The sequence below is a fragment of the Mustelus asterias genome, chromosome 8, assembly GCF_964213995.1.
Source record: "Mustelus asterias chromosome 8, sMusAst1.hap1.1, whole genome shotgun sequence".
Classification (NCBI taxonomy): Eukaryota; Metazoa; Chordata; class Chondrichthyes; order Carcharhiniformes; family Triakidae; genus Mustelus; species Mustelus asterias.
Window position 1 is genome coordinate 71104833 of NC_135808.1, and position 18487 is coordinate 71123319.

Consider the following 18487-nt stretch of genomic DNA (forward strand, 5'->3'; position numbering starts at 1 on the left):
AGTGCACCACTCCTTGACATTTCTTTCCACTGCCATCCTGGACCCCAATGAGGTCGATCGCCTCCACAAATGACCTTAGTTAGTCAGCTTCCTCTCCACGCTTGCCAGATGCCAGCTGCGGACCAAAGATCACCCTGGGATATGCAACTCAAATCAGGCCTCTGGTTTGCACTGTTCACTTGAAAATCCAGTCCAAAGCAGTCCATGGATTCCTACCCAACTGTTAACATGCACCCTACAACAGAAAATGTTTCTGCTGTTCTTGACGGTTTTCTTCACCACCACCAGAAAGGAAAAAAAAAGAAAATCAGAGAAGTGAGGAGAGAAATGCAGGAAGTAGCAAGAAAAAAAGCAACATAGGCAGCGAGTAAGCGACAAAGCTAAGCAATTTTATGACCAACAGATCAGATGCAAGCTCTGCAGTCCTGCCACATCCAGCCATGAATAGTGGTGGACAATTAAACAACTCACTGGAGAAGGAGGCACCATAAATATCCCCATCCTCAATGATGGAGGAGCCCAGCAAATCTATTCAACGGATACGGTTGAAGCTTTCACAACAATCTTCAGCCAGAAGTGCCAAGCAGATTATCTATTTCAGCCTCCTCCGGAGGTCCCCAGCATCACAGATCTCAGTCTTCAGTCAATTCAATCCACTCCATGTGACATCAAGAAACAGCTTGCCATATCCAGTGCCATAAAGGCACTGGATATGGCAAAGGCACTGGGCCCTGACAGTAGTCCAGCAATAGCCATAGAGAGAGTCATAGAGCATTAAAAAAATGCCTTCTGGCCCACCATGTCTATGCTGGCCATAAAATACCAATCTATCCTAATCCCATTTACCAGCACTTGGTCCATTGCCGACGACAGTTCTGAAGACTTGTGCTCCAGTATTTGCTGCACCCCTGCCCAAGTTGTCCCAGGACAGCTACAAAACTGGCATCTACCCAGAAATGTAGAAAATTGCCCAGTTACGTCCTGTACACAAGAAACAGGACAAATCCAACCCAGCCAGTTACCATCCCATCAGTCTACTCTCAATCATCAGTAAAGTGATAGACTCCTCATGCAGTTCCAATCTACATGCTTGAGCCACAAACCTGCCAGTACATTCTGGAGGTGGAATCACCGGTAATTTGTAAAATGCTGGATACCGCTGATGAAAACGGACGACTTTCAGTGCCCAGCTAAATGACAACACAAGGCAGAATTCTGTTGGTAGAACAAAATTTACTGTGTTAAACATCTGAGAATAAATGCACAGATATAGCCTGGTACCCCATTACCAGCATTTATCACATAGCTGTTTCTTTAAAAATGGACACCTGAAAATAGGTAATTAATGGACATTTGTGTCTAAGTAGTAAACGGAAATGGTGGAGTAAAGTCATTCACTGTGATGAGTGCTTGTAAATACACTGTATAAAAAAAAGTAGGCTGATTGGGATTGTAAATTTTAAATTTATATCTTGTAAAATTACACTTAGCATATCAGATGTACAAATTTCAAGTATCATTTCAAATATTACGCAAGTTCAAAGGTATTCCAATCAGTCTACTTTGTTTTATACAGTCTATTTACAAGCACTCATCACAGTGAATGGCTTACTCCACTGTTTCCGTTTATTACTTAGACACAAATGTCCATCAATTACTTATTTTCAGGTGTTCATTTTGAAAGAAACAGATATGTGATAAATGCTTTACAAGAGTCACTTGATGGCTCAGCAGTAATCTGCTCATGGACACTCAGTTTGGATTCTGGCAGGGTCACTCAGCTCCAGACGTCATTACATTCTCGGTTCAAACATGGACAAAAGAGCTGAATGCCAGAGGTGAGGCGAGAGCATCTGCCCTTGACATCAAGCTAGCATGTGATGGAGTGTGGCATCAAGGAGCCCTAATAAAACTGGTTTCAATGGGAATCAGGGAGAAATCTCTCCGCTGGTTGGAATCATACCCGGAACAAAGAAAGATGTTTGTGGTGATTGGAAGTCAATCATCTCAGCTCCAGGACATCACTGCAGGAGTTCCTCAGGGTAGTGTCCTCGGCCCAACCACCTTCAGTTGCTTCATCAATGACCTTCCTTCTATCATAAGATTACAAGGAGAATGTTCGCAGATGACTGTACAATGTTTGGCACCATTTGCAACTCCTCAGATATTGAAGCATATCCAAATGCAGCAAGGCCTGGGCAATATTGAGGTCTGGAATGACAAAATGCAAGTAATATTTTTGCCATATAAGTGCCAGGCAATGACCGCCTCCAATGACAAAAGTGTATCTAACCTTTGCCCCTTGACATTCAATGACATTACTATTGCTGAATCCCTCACGATCAACATCCTGGGGGTTACTATTGACAGAAACTGAACTGGACTGGCCATACAAATACTGTGGCTACAAGAGGAGGTCAAAGACTAGGACTCCTGCGGTGAGTAACTTACCTCCTGACCCCCAAAGCCTGTTCACCATCTACAAGGCACAAGTTAGAAATGTAATGGAATACTCTCCACTTTTGCGAGTGCAGTTTCAACAACAATCGACACCATCCAGGACAAAGCAGCCGGGTTGATTGCTACAAACATTCAATCCCTCCAACACCGATGAATAGTGGTACCCATGTGTACCATCTACAAGATACAGTGCAGGAACTCACCAAGGTTCCTTACACAGCACCTTATAAACCATGACCACTACAATCTAGAAGGACAAGGGCAGCAGATAGCTGGGAACACCACCATCCGGAGGTTCCCCTCCAAGTCACTCACCTTCCTGACTTGGAAATATATCGCCCTTCCTTCACGATCACTGGGTAAAAATCATGGAAATCCCTCCTTAACAGCACTATGGGTGTACCTACATCCCAGGGACTGCAGTAGCTCAAGCAGGCAGCTCACCACCACCTGAAGGGTAACTAAGGATGGGCAATAAATGTTGGCCTAGCCAGCGACACCCACATCCCGCAATATGAATTTGTAAAAAATTTGTAGCTTCCAGCAAGCATAAGTGAGCTAATTTCAATCCCATGTTTGCAATTTGACTCATTTACACTTGCTACAAGCTACATACACTTATAAACAGTGATCCTTCCTCTGCAGGAATGAAGCTCCCTTATGCTGTTTAGAAGCTACACATGTTCATGTGCAGGCACTTGTCCTCTGCAGACAAAATGAACATATCCAGGCATTGCTTTCTTTGAATTAAACCCAAGTGCAGTGGACACTTGCTCTTCAGTGCATTCTCCATGGGAATGTCTCAACCAGAGTCAACTGGCCAACCAATCAGCACCCTTTTCCAATGCAACACAAATTGTTACTTCCTTTGAAATTCGGCATTCTTGCATCTGACCTGATGAGTGCTAAATGAAAAGCTTTGACAGCATGTCGCTTTATCAGCAATGCTCAAGAAGTGTACAACTAAGCGACAATTTAGCGTGTTTGACTGGTCATGGGCAATTATGTCGTTCCATTAAATTAATGGTCGGGTGAATTATTTGCCAAGTATACTCTATAGTGTATAATATTTGGCCTTTAAGCACACAAAAACATATCTATAAATGGAAAAATGGGAGTTTGTTTCGAATTCATGCTAACAAAATTGGATAAAGGGCATTACAGAAATTATATTGGAAGGAAATAATGAACTCAGATTCACTTGAAATTGGAAGTCCATCCCTGAGGATTGTTGAGCATTATAAGATGCATTTAGTTTGATCCTTCAATCTTTGGCGGTAAAAATTAAAAGTTATTTTCTCGTTTTCCCAGTTAGAAACATGTTTTGACTCCTGTTTCTCCTGATAGAATTGAAAACTACAAACCTGTTCCTGGCAGTACACAAATATCCAAATAGAGGGGTGGAATGAAGACTAAAAACCTGTGAACCCAGCACGGCTAATCTCAACTCGCCCATACCAATCTTATTTTTTTCATAAAGAGATCAATCCCAGAATCTACAGAACCATAAATTTCCAAATTGTCCGAGAAAGATTCAAACAATACATCTCCCTCCCACAAGAGAATCTTGAGAGCAGACCTTGAAGCACTTGGGCTCTTATCACCCATTACCCCTCTGATACCAAGTGTAGCAAGACGATAACCGAGGGATGACATCACACTTTGGTTTGTATGACAAGTCATAAACATTTCAGACAAAGTCAACTTTAAAGATAACTGTTGTTACTCCTCCCTGTGGAGAATAGTGTACACTAAAGTTGGGGGAGGGGAGGAGATGATCAGGGAATCCGAGAATGCTTGAGAGAAAGGTTTTCATACCAACAGACTCAATTACAGCTCCTTCCCTGCTGTCATTAGACTTTTAAATGGTCCTATCATATATTAAGCTGATCTCTCTCTTCACCCTACCTGCAACTGCCTGCACCGTGTGATTGCCTTCTAATCATAGAATCCTTACAGTGCAGTAGGAGGCCACTCGGCCCATCAAGCCACATCGACAACAATCCCACCCAGGCCCCATAATGCCACGTATTTACCCTGATAATCACCCAAAACTAAGGGGCAATTTAGTATGGTCAATCCACCTAGCCTGCACATTTTTGGAGTGTGGGAGGAAACCAGAGCACATAGAGGAAACCCACGCTGACACAAGGAAAAAGTGCAAACTCCACTTAGAGTAACCCAAGGCCGGAATTGAACCCAGGTCCCAGGCGTTGTGAGGCAGTAATGTGAACCACTGCGCCACCCAATGTACTCTATGAATGGTATGCTCTGACTGTATAGCGCGCAAGAAACAATACTTTTCACTGTCTAACCGATACATGTGACAATGATAAATCAAATCAGGTAAACCACGTACGAACAAATGGCTGGAAATTTGAAACAGAAAACGCTCTCAGCACTCAGTTGGTTAGGCAACACCGGCAGAGAAAGTCAATGCTTTGGAAATCAAACTCGTTTCAAGACCTTTTGTCTTTACATATATCTGAAACTTTCATGAGTCTGCACTCTCCATTGCTGCCGCTTCACCTTTCAGAGTTTACAACAGTCTCCATTTCTGTTTTGGTTGGTATCTTAGGTACTGAAGCACCTCTTCCCAACATACTCACTAGAATCATTCATTTGCTTTTCTCGGTCACAGCGACACCTTTTAGCTTCCACTGAAGACAGTTAAGGAAGAGATTAGCTGAATTTCACCAGCAATGGCACAAGAGGACAAATCAAGAGACATTCACACTCAACTTACAAAATAACAGACCCAATTACTATCAGCCGAAACAGTAAATTATCTCAGAATTTTTGAAAAGACAGAGTCTGAAAATAATTCCCAACTGAGGAGGGATGATTAGACATAATCAGATACCACTACAGGCCAAAGGTGGGGGAGGGACAGGGGGCATATGGTAACAGGTAAGAAAGGATACCTGTTAACAAACTATTACTGAGCATTCAGCCAGGTGCAACATTTGCTTTAATATATTTCATCTTGCACCAGATACTGTAAAGACCCTCCGACTGGTGAGAAATGACTTCTTTTGAAAAGGGACGCTCTTGAAAAATAATGAGGGAGGTAATTAATTTCCTTTCAGTGGCAAGAATTGTTGCTTGCAGGAAGGCTAGTCGATAGAAAGACTGGAGTGCACTTTAAATATTTCAATAGGTTCCACTTGGTAGAGGGATTCGAGCAATAGCCAACTTTAATGGTCATGGGAAAGAGACAGGGATGGATATCACTGACAGTTGGAATTCAGACACTGGGACTCATGGAAGCCGCATTATCGGTCACGCAAGGGGTGTTAGAGCATCTGTGACTCATCATGAATGAATGTTAAAAACTGAAGGATTGCAAACAAGCCTAAGAAGGTGGGGAAGAGTCAAGGCCCCCGTGCTGTAGAACAGTAATCTCTGTAAATGAACAAAATGATCAATTTGCATTCAAGTAAATCAGTTCCAATCCTCAAAGCAACTTTTTTTGGGATTCAATTGATGCTAGGTCTATTAAAGTTATTATTAGGGACGACTCTTCCGCATTCTCAATCAGATTATATTGGGGCATTGAAAAATCACAACAGTTTGTTCGTCTGGAAGTTCACGGATTTCTTAAGACAGCTGCACTTTGTCTTACAGAACACATAAAAACTTATGTTTGATGAACTGCAGGACAAATCTGAAAATGAACCCCTTACTGAATGCTTAAAGGCCTGTTCACTATGGTTGCCAAGCAAATAACTAGCTTTGAATTACCCAGATACATGAGTGCAAAGCCTTCAAACATGATCGAAATAGCACCACTTCAATAACAAAGCATTAGCAGCCTTTTTCTAAAACAGTAATATTACATCTTTTCAAGCTGCTATTCAGGAGCAGGAATCAATTTACTTATTGCAACTTCAAGCAACCATTATCAGGGTCATTTTCTTTCTCTCAAGTAGCCTTGGCAGTGCAAGCTCCAAGTGAGTAAAGAACACAAAGGCTCTCACGAATCAACTACATTAGCTACAAGACAGTTAAATGAGTTCTGAAGAGTCAAGAACCTCTCATCTCCTGATAACCAGTAATAATGAATTTATCTGAATATAGCCAAGATGACCTTGTAGAGCCTGAACTTTTGTATACACAAAAGTCAAGTCAAAGCCATCTCATACCATGCTCTGTCTTTGTCTAGCAAGAATAGAAAGGGATAAATCTTTTATCTGTATATCACTGAGAGAAAAATGCTGTCAGATGAAAGAAAAATCTCTCTTTCCATTTGGTGACACAAGTACTCACAGTGCTAAGTTTACTGGAGGTAATGATAATACGTCGTTCGTGTAGCATACTAGCATAAAGTTGCAACATGTTGTTGACATCCACAGCAACAAAATATTCAGTCATATTTCTCTGCAATGCAAATGGAAAATTAACTATTAGCAAACTATACAATCAAACACCGTTCATTGCAACATTTATAACAGCTGGAATTCTGTTTTAATATCACCAAGTGTGTTTAGATTTAATGCTGTTCTATGTCTATAAAAACACCTAATTAAATTTGTTTCAAATTTATCTTTTGCTTATTAATGGCTCCAAAATTTTATCTATCAATCAATATGAATATGTGGGCAGCATGCTGGCACAGTGGTTAGCACTGCTGCCTCAGTGCCATGGACCCAAATTTGATTCCAGCCTTAGGTGACTGTGTGTGTGGAGTTTGCACGTTCTCCCCGTGTCTGCGTGGGTTTCCTCCGGGTACTCCGTGAGGAGTGAATTTGTCACATACACCCATCTTCCAGCATGCATTACTTTATAGTGACAGGGAAATGTAACTGGAAAATCTTCCAGGAGTCAAAATCAAATTATTTGCTTCACATATGTATTGCTTATAGATTAAACCTCCTGCCCACCATACCTCAAAGCTGAACTCATGAAACAGAACCCCATATTCTTCTGGCTTTTCACACTTCACTGGCCTTTATTAGGTCGAGATTCAATTAGATTAAATCTAATCTTAAATAGGTTTACATAGTAAGTTAACAGACCACTTTCAAAGCACATTTGACAAACATTGTTGGCTAACCCGTTTGTATCATGTGCCATGTTGAATTATATTTTTATTGAACATTCATTGAGATTGATTTTTTAAAATTCAGAAGCACATAAAAATGTTGCTACCCATTTCTGATAGAAATTAAACACTAAACCCTGGAAACTAGCGCAGAAAAACCTCTAGGACAAGAGGTCATAGACTTAGGGTAAGGGGTAGCAAATTTAAAACAGAGTTGAGGAGAAGCTACTTCTCCCAAAGGGTTGTGAATCAGTGGAATTCGCTATCCCAAAGTGCGGTGGATGCTGAGACGGTGAGTAAATTTGAGGAGTTAGACAGATTTTTAATTGGTAATGGGTTGAATGGGGAGATGGCAGGAAAATGAGGATGAGGAGCATATCAGCCATTATCGAATGGCGAAGTGGACTCGATGGGCCGAATGGCCTAATTCTGCTCCTATATCTTATGAACTTATGAAAAAATTGGCTATCGTGTGAATCAGACGCTCTCAGCACAGATGTTGGAGGCTGAAGGATGATTTACAATGATTTTTTTAAAAAAACATAAGATAGCCAACATACTTTCTTCAAAAAAAATGAGTAACCCATAATAAAAACCATGCTCTGTTGTTCATAGTACTTACACTTTCAGGTATTGTAGGAAGTCCACTCGTATCAGGGGTAATGAAGTACGAATGCTGCATAAAAAGATAAAAGGTATAATCCAAATGGTATCCAGACACAGCAAACAAGCAAAATCAAGCTTAAAATGATTCCAAATATGCCGTCTTATTAATAACTTGTCTCTCATCAACATGATAAAAAGATGAAAATTTAAAACTGAAAAAGGAAAAGGACAAAAGGCAAACACAAGTGTTAATGTCAATTAAGTCAACGCTAGTGATGTTAAAAAGTTACAGGAAATATTATACAATATATTTGTACAATAATGTACATTTTTACTATATATTTGATCCATATCAACATCCTAAAAAGCATTCTTCAATACCCAGGTGCTTACACAAAAATAAGAGGTATCAAATCCCAGGTTCGATTCTGGCCTCAGGTCACTGTCTGAGTGGAGTCTGCACGTTCTCCCCGTGTCTGCGTGGGTTTCCTCCGGGTGCTCCGGTTTCCTCCCACAGTCGGGTTAGGTGCATTGGCCATGCTAAATTGCCCCTTACTGTCAGAGGGATTAGGGGATAAATACATCGATCGGGTTACAGGGATAGGGCCTGGGTGGGATGGTTGTCAGTGCAGACTCGATGGGCCCTGTGGCCTCCTTCTGCACAGTAGGGATTCTATGAAAAAATATGATTATGCATTCAGACCTTTCCGACCGTATGTTCACGTGAAAAATCAGTATCAATAGCAACAATCAAGCTAAGTGGGCCTTTTGTTATGCAAAAATATGAACCACACAACAAAGTCAACAGACAGAGACTGCAAACTTTTATTCAAAGAACAAAGAACAATACAGCACAGGAACAGGCCCTTCGGCCCTCCAAGCCCACGCCGCTCCCTGGTCCAAACTAGACCACTCTTCTGTATCCCTCCATTCCCACTCCATTTATGTGGCTGTCTAAATAAGTCTTAAACGTTCCCAGTGTGTCTGCCTCCACCACCTTGCCCGGCAGCGCATTCCAGGCCCCCACCACCCTCTGTGTAAAATACGTCCTTCTGATATCTGTGTTAAACCTCCCCCCCGTCACCTTGAACCTATGACCCCTCGTGAACGTCACCACCGACCTGGGAAAAAGCTTCCCACCGTTCACCCTATCTATGCCTTTCATAATTTTATACACCTCTATTAGATCACCCCTCATCCTCCGTCTTTCCAGTGAGAACAACCCCAGTTTATCCCATCTCTCCTCATAACTAAGCCCTTCCATACCAGGCAACATCCTGGTAAACCTCCTCTGCACTCTCTCTAAAGCCTCCACATCCTTCTGGTAGTGTGGCGACCAGAACTGGGCATAGTATTCCAAATGCGGCCGAACCAACGTTCTATACAACTGCAACATCAGACCCCAACTTTTATACTCTATGCCCCGTCCTATAAAGGCAAGCATGCCATATGCCTTATTCACTACCTTCTCCACCTGTGACGTCACCTTCAATGATCTGTGGACTTGCACACCCAGGTCCCTCTGCGTATCTACACCCTTTATGGTTCTGCCATTTATCGTATAGCTCCCCCCTACGTTAGTTCTACCAAAATGCATCACTTCGCATTTATCTGGATTGAACTCCATCTGCCATTTCTTTGCCCAAATTTCCAGCCTATCTATATCCTTCTGTAGCCTCTGATAATGTTCCTCACTATCTGCAAGTTCAGCCATTTTCGTGTCATCCGCAAACTTACTGATCACCCCAGTTACAGCTTCTTCCAGATCGTTTATATAAATCACAATCAGAAGGATTGAAATGTTGGACAATCAGCTTTCCACCAATAGGACTTGCGTGTCAATGAAAATTGCGGATAGTGTTTTTACTGATTCGAATTATTATTCAGAATGGCACAGTATTACAACAATCTGATGCAAATGTTCACTAACCTATATTATTTTATACATTTGTCAATATCTTCCTGACCCTCTGAATTGCTGAACTGGGTGGGGGAAGGGAGAAGAGGAAGGGGTCCAGTACCCCAAGTGACCAAATGGGTTAAAGCACTGCGAGATGAAGCATCAACTCATATGGAGTAGATGATCCCAGAATTGATTCAAGAGCCAATTTCTACCAGATGAGTGGTACCACTAAGCCGCGGCTGATAACAAAAAGTTAATAAAAATCTCAAACTGCCACATTTCCAAGATACAATTTGTTTTGGGGCTGAAGTGGGATGTTGACTATTGCAAACGAGGCTGATATATTTGGAGAACAGCCAGTTGAGACAGTTACTCGAGGATTGCCTGTGCCGCAGAACCATAGCCCAACAGGAATCAACATCCTCAAAAAAATAAAAAGGGAGGGATTACAATGCAATTTTGAAAAACTACTTTATGAAAATTCTGCAAGATTGGAGGAAGATGAGGGGGTTGGTGGGCGGGGGGAAGAAACCTGTGATCATACACAGCACTTGAAGCCCTAGTGTTGTCTCTTTCAAGCACCTAGTACTTGGCAATCGGATATTCTGAAATGGTAAATGGGGCTTTCGGATTATATTAACCTGTCAGATTCAACAAATGTTGACTGCAGATCAATACAAGACCAAGTTAGATTTTGCAATAGAGATAATATTTAGATTTGTCGGCTGTGTACATTTATATTTTACCACTTACAATACTGCACACAACGGTAGACTCACACCAATAAAACGATGATACACGCCACCAAGAATATGCAAACTGCACAGCAGATTTGCTCCAGTGAGTCAGAATTCCTTGCGCCAAAAGTTAAACTTATCTCTAATTCTGTACAGATTTTCTTTCCTTCCAAATCTACATTGGCACCGTATGTACATTTTTCAGCTGCACATCTTGTAATAATGGATTCATGAAAGCAAGGTTCCAATTAAGTGCCATGACAATAACCTTCTAGGTTCAGAGTTAAGCTCTTAAAATCTTGAATGTTAGTTTGAAATAGACCATTGTTTCAATAATTGTTCCAATAAAGATTGAAAACAAAATTGGAGATCCTGAAAAGCCGACAGGCCACACTTTGCGTTGAATCCGATCTCACTGACAGGCACCTCACCTCTGGCTTCAGATCTCAGATTTTAACTTTAACTTATAAAATCATGATCACTATCAGTATTCTTGCTGGTATAATACACACTGTCATTTATCACAATTGTTCAATTAATACGTATGTAATAATAAGGCAATAAATAACATTTATATTTATTTATACATAGTTTAAGTGGGCAAAAGTGGAAGATGGAAACAGAGTTTAGTAAAAACCTGGCCACCACCCTATAAAAATCATTTGATGCAGGAGATCCCGATTATAAATCAAGCACTGATGCCAAAGTCAAGAGTAGTGTAAGTTACAGCATTTCTTTGTTAGTCAATTCACCAATTGGAAATATTTCCTTTTGTGTATTCAACCCTTCTGATTTTGGATAATAGTCATTTTATAAAAAAACACAACAACCAGATTGGCAGTATTTCTTTATAAATTGAAGCTAATATGGAATCTTGATTTTTAAAAATGTTTGACATTAGCCAGATTCAAAGAAGGTTCTTCAGCGAAAGAAATACCATCCACAGGAAAATTGCCAATTGGTTGTGCATGATCAAAGAATGTCTTAATAAGTGAAATCCTGAGGCAAGAATACTGCTTCCTTAATCCAATATTTCCTGGTAAGCAGTCACATCAGAAGGCAGGATACGTTGGCAGCTTTGCAGAAATGTTACCATTAATCAAGTCTTCATTAACTGACATGCACTGAAATTAAGTTCTACAAGGCAAGGTAAGTTATTGGTAAGGATTAACAAAGGAACATCCATTGCTGCCCAAAGATTGATGGATGTTGTTATTAGACAGGTATTTCAAGGATGGTTCCCAAGATTTAAACTCACCAAACCTCGCTTTGGCATATTTTTCAGCTGTCCACTTCTAATGCATATCTGTTGGTTCTTATGTATATGGAAAACAAAATTCATCATTCTTCACATTTGATGAACTAGCATAATTAATTTTCAAGTGCACCTCGACCACAAACTTCTGACAAAAGGCAACTTAATACTCCTAATATATAAAAAGATCTATCTCTTTTCATCCAAATCTGATGTCTATCGGTTGCATATATTTGTGGCATTTGTAATTTGGTATTACTTCCTTACACAAACTATACAATAGCTTACAGCTACCTAAATGTAAATGTTATACAGTCCAACAATGATACAGTTCTTCTTATTCTTTCATGGGATGTGAACATCATTGGCAAGGCCATTGTTTATTGCCCATCCTCCATTGCCCTAGGAGGTGATGGTGAGAAGCCTTTGAATTGGCTGCTGTCCATCTGGTGCAGGTATGCCCAGAGCACTGCTATTCATAAATGGCAATCTGAACAAATGCATTAGGATCAGCAGTAGGCCATCTGGCCCATTCAGCCTGATCGACTATTCAATAAGATCATAGCTGATCTGATTGCAGCCGCAATTTCACATTCCCTACAACTCTCTCCATCACTTTTGACCCATGTATAAACCAAGAAGCTAACTAGCTTTGTCTTTAAAATATGCAATGACCCTGCCTTCACTACTCTCCAGGGAAGAGAGTTCCAAAGACTCAAATAAATTATCATCCTCATGTTAACCCAAGTTCCTAGTTCTCGTCTTTCCCAGAAAGAGAAACAGTTGTTTCCAGCATTCATCCTGTTCAGTTCCCCCAGGATCTTATACATTTCAATAAGCTCCAATGGACACAGGCCCAACCTTTTCTCATAAGATATCCACTCAGGGGAGATCAGATAATCTAATGTTTTTGAAATGATAAAATACTTCTGAAACATTCCATCAACTTATGTGATTTAGTTGATGGACTAATAATTGGGAAGCTCTCTCTCTCTCTTGGACACTTCTCCCATCCTTTAATTAACTCAACTCAAATTATTCTCGTTCTAAATGCAACTAGACTGCACATGGTAGTCAAGATTTCACACATCCATTTCTAAGAGACAGGTTGTGGATCAGATTGGTTTCCTGCTCCATGATGGTGCGCAGCCAATTATACTGGTTAAGACCCTAATTCGGGTTAATTTTGCTGCCAGCACAACCGTCCCTTCACTGCATGTGGAAGCTACCAGCTCAAGGAAGGTGGTCTCCATGTGGCAGGTTGAGGGCACCAAGGGAACTGGAGGCTCCATTTCCCATTGACTAGAATGGTGGATCTCAAAGCTTGGCTGAGACTGATCCAGCAGAGAGTTTTTACCCTTAACCCAATGGATCTACCAACTTATGTCTTATTCAGTTCCTCACTGCGCTGTAGTCCAGTGAGGATGTCTCCATGTTAAGGGGCCCTTGCTTTCTCTGATCTGCCTCAATAAACGTCCACCTCTCCTGGTGGGGCTGCCGAGGCTCCGAGCTGCAGGCTCTCCAGTTGAACCTGCAGTATCCCAAGTCCGTGCACCATCCTCAATAGAATGGCCAACAAAAAAGTTGCCTCTTGGAAGATAGTTGAGCCAATCTCGCTGCTGGCGAGTACTAGCTTGGTACCGCATTTGGTTCCAATACTAAGGTCCTGAAGCCCACAGGAAAACCCATCCTTCGGATGCTGAAAGTATTTCTACGACAGCAACAAAGCACCTGTAGCATCCAGGGATTGTTTAATCATTACAGGGTAACTTTCAACATTAGGGTAAAAATTAAAACAAAACTTGAATAAAAATGTCAACATAACTTAGCACCCCTACATCCCAGCACAGTACTTTCTACTGTTACATTTATGTTTTGTTCCACTCAGAGGGATGCTTTTTTTCCTAACTTATCTCATATCCTTTGCTTTCTCCAAAATAAAGTTTTACGTTGCTTCACCGTATGCTTGATCCACTTTGGAGTTGAAAACAAGTTATGAAAAACCCAATTTTTCATTGGCAGAAACCCAGTCAATCAAAACTCCAAATTTGGACGAGCAAACCCCCGGCAACATGTTGAAGTTTTGTATATCAATCCAGGGAGGGGGGAAATGAGCAAATGCACTCCTTGGAGCTTAAACAGTTAAAGTTGTTAAACACATGACAAGCTGCAGAGGTATTTGCGGATGAGGCCATCCACCCTCTCTAGCTTAATGATCAAGCAGATATATTGGCAGGGTGGAAAATTGGAAGAAATATGGAAGGTAACAAGTATTTTTGTACCGATTCCAACACGAGATTAGAATATCAGTAAGCATCAACTTACTCAGGCCATCAGTATAATGAACTTTGGAAAACATGGGCTTTCAGCAACATACTGGATCTCTCACTGGCTGGGTGAGTGAATAAATTTTTAATTATTAACTTAGAAAAACACTTGGGAATTAATGGAAGCTTTTTAACCACCGTATTAAAAATGCCCTAAGCAGGAACCAGGAAAAATATTGCCAAGGCACCAACAAGGACATCATTTCATTGCTGGCCACAGAACTGCGAGAAACTGTTCAGATCCATATGTTCCAGTGTCATTAAAACAGCTTTTGTTTGAAATGTTCGAATTCTATTTTTGTTGCATAAAATGGAAACATCAAACAGCTGGCCAGGTCAAAGCTGCATAATTAAATCCAAAAAAGAGAGAGTTTTTTCAACTGGGATATATCATAATCAGCAAAAGTAAATGAGGACTTTCCTGAAAGCTGTAGCTGCATGGTCCTAGGTGGGCCAAAGTCATACAGACTGCTGTTCAACCATACATTTACTGCTCTGAGCCCAGGACGACAACGCAGGTAATGCAGATTTGCAAGCCCCGGTCAAAAGGGGGTGGCAGGGGAAGAAATATCAACTGGGGTTCCCACGTACTGAATGAAGGTCAAGAAGTCTAAACAACAGATAATGATTTTGTTGTACACAAGCAATAGAGGGAATTTTCCATTATTGCTCTGCAGTGACCATTGCTGGAAAGTAGAAATAAGGGCTCCAAACTCTTCACTAACCTTCACTGTGACATCTCAAATTGAAAATATCAAAAATCTAATCAGGTGAGATTCTGGAGGACAAATGGCACCATCCTGAAACCATATTTCAGGGGGAAAGTCTGCAACTTTGGGGAGAAGGGGAAAATTACAAGAAAAAAGAAAGAAACAAGGAGATTGCAAAAACATACTACAATACAGGTCTTTGGAAGAGGAAGGAAATAGATTTGAGGACAGTGCAAATTTGGTCACTTTAGCCAAACAATGATTCGTCAAACGTGACTTAGATTTAATAAATCGGTCTTTGATTAACCCCAGAAATGTCCAAATACCTACCAACCTCATTATAAAAATGACAGACAGGTACTGCAATGTTCTAAACAGTCAGCAGATGTCTAAAATGAATTCTCTTTCTCACTAGTTCATCTCTCGTCAATATGTGAAAGTGACCAATTTTGAATAGTAAACAAACTAAGCATTTGATTTTGGATAAAAAAATGTTTATTTGTGGCAGGATTTTATTCAAGTTGCTCTTTCCATCACGTCTCCCATACACTGCTCAGATAGAGTCATAGAGGTTTACAGCATGGAAACAGGCCCTTCGGCCCAACTTGTCCATGCTGCCATTTTTTTTTAAAACCCCTAAGCTCATCCCAATTGCCCGCATTTGGCCCATATCCCTCTATACCCATCGTACCCATGTAACTATCTAAATGCTTTTTAAAAAGATAAAATTGTACCCACCTCTACTACTACCTCTGGCAGCTTGTTCCAAACACTCACCACCCTCTGTGTGAAAAAATTGCCCCTCTGGACACTTTTGTATCTCTCCCCTCTCACCTTAAACCTATGCCCTCTAGTTTTAGACTCCCCTACCTTTGGGAAAAGATATTGACTACCTACATTGTCTATGCCCCTCATTATTTTATAGACCTCTATAAGGTCACCCCTCAGCCTCCTACGCTCCAGAGAAAAAAGTCCCAGTCTATTCAGCCTCTCCTTATAACGCAATCCAACAAGTCCCGGTAGCATCCTAGTAAATATTTTCTGCACTCTTTCTAGTTTAATTACATCCTTTCTATAATAGGGTGACCAGAATTGCACACAGCATTCCAAGTGTTCTTGCTCTTTTGTTTTTAAATGGTTTCTTGCAATTATCTAGCTCCCCACTTCCCACTTAAAACCATGATTTGGTTTCCTCTTTGCTCTCTTTACCCATCTCTGACTCTGTGCTCAGCTGTGAGTCTTTGCTGTTCTATTTCTAAAAATCTTTGGCACCATCTATCCCCTGTGAGTGATTCAATTGCTATTAATTTCAAAATATTTTGTATTTTTCTCCATGTCCCTTTCTCTGTATACAGTTCTCTTTTATTGCATCAGCAATGCCAGGTTTCCAAAATGCTGCTCCGATGAAGCCAGCTACAAGCCCCACTGTGAAATTGCTGACAAATGTAAAACCAGTGGCCTGGAAAATAAACAAAAAATGGGGTTTCCCACCAGTGAAATCTGCCAGTTTTACAGTTGGCTTGCAACACCAATCTGGCAAGAAACCAGGGCCTTTCAGAATATGAAACTTCCACATAGCTTTTCGTTTCTCTTTCTGATTTGAGATTCTCTAAGCTTCTCAGACTTGTAACCAAAGGGTTGTGAACGTAGCCCAGTCCATCACACAAACCAGCCTCCCATTCACTGACTCCATCTACACTTCCCGCTGCCTCGGAAAAGCAGCCAGCAATATCAAAGACCCCTCCCACCCCGGATATGCATTCTTCCACCTTCTTCCATCGAGAAGAAGATACAAAAGTCTGAAAACAAGTACCAACAGACTCAAGGACAGCTTCTTCCCTGCTGTCATCAGACTTTTGGATGGTCCTATCATATATTAAGTTGATCTTCCTCTTCACCCTACCTGTAACTGCAACACTATATTCTGCACTCTATCCTTTGCCTCAATGTACTTCATGAATGGTATGTTTGGCCTGTATAGTGAGCAAGAAACACCTGAGCACCACACCTGAAAAAGAACAGAGTGGCCCTGGAAGGAGTGCCATATAGATTTAGCAGAATGCTATCAATGTTTAATATATGAGAAGGGACTGCACAAACTCAGGACGTATTCCCTGGAATTCAGATGGTGAAGGGTGAATTGATCCAAAATTTTCAAGATTGTATGAACAGATAAGGCAGATAGAGAGAAATTATTTCTGCTGGTGGGGGGAGTCTAGGACTGGGGACTTGATCGAAAATTAGAGACTTTCAGCAGAGAATTTAGCAAACATTGCTACACAGATGTTTGAAACATTCTTCTGGCAATTAATGTCAGATCAATTGTTAGTTTTAAATCTGAAAAAAAAATTTTTTCAAGATATTAAGGGAGAGGAATCAAAGAACAAGTATGGAGTGAGTTCACAGATCATAATAAATGGCCGTGCATGCTGGAGGGTCTAGATAGGCTACATCTGTTCTCACATTTCTAACTTTGTCAGGTCATGCACCAGTGAAAGCTCTTCGGGTATGTTACTACATCAAAAGGAACTAGATAAATGCAAGTTCTTCTGAGAGGCAACCAAAAGCTATTGGTTCAAAGATCCAAATCTTTACCTTCCTGACAAAGGATGCCAAGGACACAAATTTCAACATCTTTCTCTCTCTTGACCTGGACTCTTTCCAGAATTTTATTTCAGGCATCTAGCATCTTCAGTCACTTTTTCACCACTCATTTTCTCTCTTATCCTACTTGTTACAACCAGGTGAGAAGGGATCGAATGGCTCCTTTCTTTGTCTTCTCGTTTCACCACAACAAATGTTTTTGTTTGAAAAAGATATACTCGCCAATCTCTTGATTGTATCAAAAAAAGGTTGGTTGTATTGTACATCCACACACTGGGTGAACAGAGAGAGGGAGGGAGAGAGCTTCCCAGCTGCTTGCCCTCAGTTCTGCTGTAAAAACATGCACTTAAAACATACAAAGGGTTGCCTTGTCATGCCCTCTCCAAATGACTAATAATTCAAATGTAATTGCAACTTCTTTGATTAGGTGAATTCTGGGAATGGCCCCTCTTCGCAAAGATCCCATTGTTCAAGTCACTTGGCTTTGACGGTTTGTCTCCACCCCGTTGAGTATCTGGACATTGTGCAAAGGGAAATATAGTTCATTCACATTCTTTGGAGGTCTTTGTCCTGGCTGGGTCTTTGCAGACATGTTGGGCGGGGTTTTCATGCCACACTCGCCCCAGAACTGGAAAATCCCGCCCAAGGCCAACGGACCTTGGCATGGTTCGCGCACCCCCCCCCCCCCCCCCATCTTGATTGAGAGTTCAATTCACTATTACTGTGTTTTTAAAAGTTCACTTCATGGTGAAAACAGGTGGATTAAGAATCATTATTCAGCATGAAGCACATTTTTATGACATGATTCTTTGCACTTCTGTTTGTCTCTGCAACACTGGCA

The 18487-nt window shown here is 41.0% G+C and overlaps 1 protein-coding gene across 3 annotated transcripts in view; it reads right to left on the bottom strand.

Moving 5' to 3' along the window:
• The window catches only part of dennd1b (DENN/MADD domain containing 1B), a 296649-nt gene that overhangs the window by 108410 nt on the left and 169752 nt on the right, over positions 1-18487 (bottom strand). For 2 of the 3 annotated variants that reach the window (XM_078218144.1, XM_078218142.1), the window contains 3 exons: positions 12009-12065; positions 8127-8180; positions 6730-6840 (listed from right to left, as the gene is read on the bottom strand). In XM_078218144.1, coding sequence (XP_078074270.1) covers positions 6730-6840; positions 8127-8180; positions 12009-12065 — 222 coding nt within the window. The remainder of the gene's footprint in view (positions 1-6729; positions 6841-8126; positions 8181-12008; positions 12066-18487) is intronic. The other variant, XM_078218143.1, reaches the window with a different exon arrangement.